Source organism: Orycteropus afer, unplaced genomic scaffold, assembly GCF_000298275.1.
Source record: "Orycteropus afer afer isolate SDZICR_OR568_19922 unplaced genomic scaffold, OryAfe1.0 scaffold00008, whole genome shotgun sequence".
Classification (NCBI taxonomy): domain Eukaryota; kingdom Metazoa; phylum Chordata; class Mammalia; order Tubulidentata; family Orycteropodidae; genus Orycteropus; species Orycteropus afer.
This window is the reverse complement of record NW_006921595.1, coordinates 20,056,079-20,058,657: the sequence shown is the minus strand read 5'-3', so window position 1 is coordinate 20,058,657 and position 2,579 is coordinate 20,056,079. Positions and strand designations below refer to the sequence as shown.

The 2,579-nt window shown below is 39.6% G+C and overlaps 1 protein-coding gene across 1 annotated transcript; it reads right to left on the bottom strand.

Annotated features, from left to right (window-relative positions):
• Window positions 1-212: 212 nt before the first annotated feature.
• On the bottom strand, window positions 213-1,169 carry PRPS1L1 (phosphoribosyl pyrophosphate synthetase 1 like 1). Its single transcript, XM_007946105.2, has one exon. The coding sequence runs from the start codon at window positions 1,167-1,169 to the stop codon at window positions 213-215; it is 957 nt and encodes a 318-aa protein (XP_007944296.1).
• Between the last annotated feature and the right edge of the window lie 1,410 nt (window positions 1,170-2,579).

Genomic DNA, 2,579 nt, shown 5'->3' with positions numbered 1-2,579 from the left:
TGAGATAAGGCAAGTAAGATATCCCAGCAATTAATCTGTCTGTCTTTCCCCAATTTAAGGTAACTCTAATTAATATTCTTGATACAGGATGTAGAAGGCTACACTGGAGCAAGCCAAACCTTCTGCTGAAATTTTCATCAAACAGAAATAAAGAATGAGGTTGTTTTTCTTTTTATTTTAAAATGAAATATAATAACTCAGAAATTATTCTATTATAAAGGGACATGGCTGAACAGGTAGGAAACAGATTCCCCGTTGTGGGTTCTCCTGATGGCTTCTGCAATGATCATGGAGATGTCAATCACCTGTATTTTGGAGCAATGCTTCATCTTATCCTCCTGAGGTATGGTATTGGTGACTACTACTGCTTCAAAGCATGCACTGTTGATGCGATAAATGGCCGGGCCAGAAAAGATTCCATGAGTCAAGATTGCATAAACTCTGGTGGCTCCAGCTGAGAGAAGTTTGTCAGCTGCATGGCAGATTGTACCACAAGTGTCAGCCATGTCGTCCACAAGAATAGCCACTCGATCTTTCACATCTCCCACTAGCACCATGCGGTCAACTTCATTGGCCTTCTTCCGTTCTTTGTGAATCAAGGCGAAGTCCACATTCAACCGGTCTGCTATGGATGTTACTCTCTTAGCTCCACCAGCATCGGGTGAGACAATAGTGCAATTTCTCCACTCAGAGATATTCTCCCTTATCCACTTCAGGACAGCTGGCTCTGCGTACAAATTATCTACTGGGATGTCAAAAAAGCCCTGAATTTGAGAAGCATGTAGGTCCATCGTTATGATATGGTCTGCGCCTGCTATAGATAGCATATTTGCAACAAGCTTGGCGGAGATTGGGGCCCGGCTCTTATCCTTTTTATCCTGCCTGGCGTAGGGGAAACATGGGATAACTGCGGTAACCCGGCTGGCTGAAGCAATCTTACAGGCATTGATCATAATCAAAAGCTCCATTAGATTGTCATTGATTTCGCCACAGCCACTCTGAACAATGTAGACATCCTCTCCACGCACGCTCTCACCAATTTCCACGCAGGTCTCCTGGTTGCTGAATTTCTTAGTCACCACCTTGCCTAGTTCCAAGCCCAGGCGGTCGGCAACTTTCTGGGATAAATCCTGATGGGAGCTGCCGCTAAAGATTTTGATATTCGGCATCTTGGCCAGCTACCCGATGAGCACTCTGCGCAGCAAGCACTAGTGATGGCCAGGCTGGAATCCAAGTCCTCATGGACTCAGTATCAACGGTTTTAGTCGTTACTTCTCAGTCTTAAATTCCACAGCTGCGCGAGACTCAGCTGCCGTTGGGCTGCTTTTGAAGTTCCCGCGTGGCAACCATTTGACACTTAAACTAGAGAATCAAGATTTTCTTCGGTTTATGGATTTTTTTTTTTTTTTTTGCCTTTATTAGGGCTGCCATAGCAAATTTGTATTTTATGTATGTATTTTGTACATTTGTGTTATGTAATACAATCAATTCCGACTCATAACGACCCCCACTGGGTTTCCAAGGCTGCAAATCTTTAGGGAAGTAGATTGCTCATCTTCCTTCCACAGAGCTGCTAGTGGGTTTGAACTGCTGTCTAGTTAGTGGCCCAAATGCTTTATCCACTAGGCCACTAGAGCTCTTTATAATATATGTAATGCGTATATTAGTTATAAAATATGTAACTTCTACAAGGCAAAAAGCACACAAATTTAGTAAAGAGAATGTTTGCAAAGCAGAGACAAAGCCTTCAATTGAGTGAGAAAAGAAAAATCAAGTAAAATAATGTTGCAAAATGATGTCAATAGGCCATCACAGAGGAAAAAAAATATCAAGTAGACAGTAAACATATGTAAAAATACTAGTAATCAAGAAAACGCTAATTATTTTCACAAGTCAAGTGGCTAACATAAGATAGCTAAGTTCTTCAATTAGAATAGAGTAGAATGTGTGTGGAGATTTTGCAAGAGAAATTTTGCATTATAGCCTTTGACATTATATTTACTTCTAGGAATCTATTCAAGAGAAATATTCATAAACACTCCAAAAATATATTGGTAAGAGTGATTGTTGCTTAGGTGTTATTCATTCAATAAATATCTTCTATATGATTCCTATGGGTCAGTAGTTATTCTGCTTATAAAATGGCGAATGACAAATAGTAATTGCTCTAGTATTCTTTATAAAGCAAAATCTGGAAATCAACAAATGTCCATCAATAGATAAATTGTCAAGTAATTTAATGGATATATACACACAACTATTAAAGACACTAGTCTATACCACACAAATACAGATAATATGACATTTATGTATTTGAAATTATATAAGACTCAAAGAATCACATTACTATCAGAGTCCTTTTAATAGGATTACCTTTTGGAAAGGATAGTAGGCTGGTGAGAGTAGGGAGGAAGGGAGACTTGTCAGATTTTACTATCAATTTATACAGTACATTTAAATTTTCATTACTTTAGGTTGGGCAATCCTACTTCCGTAGTGATACTGCCTCGGAAACCCAAGGAGGGGACGCTATGAGTCGGGGCCAACTCGACGGCACATAACAACAACAACAACAACAA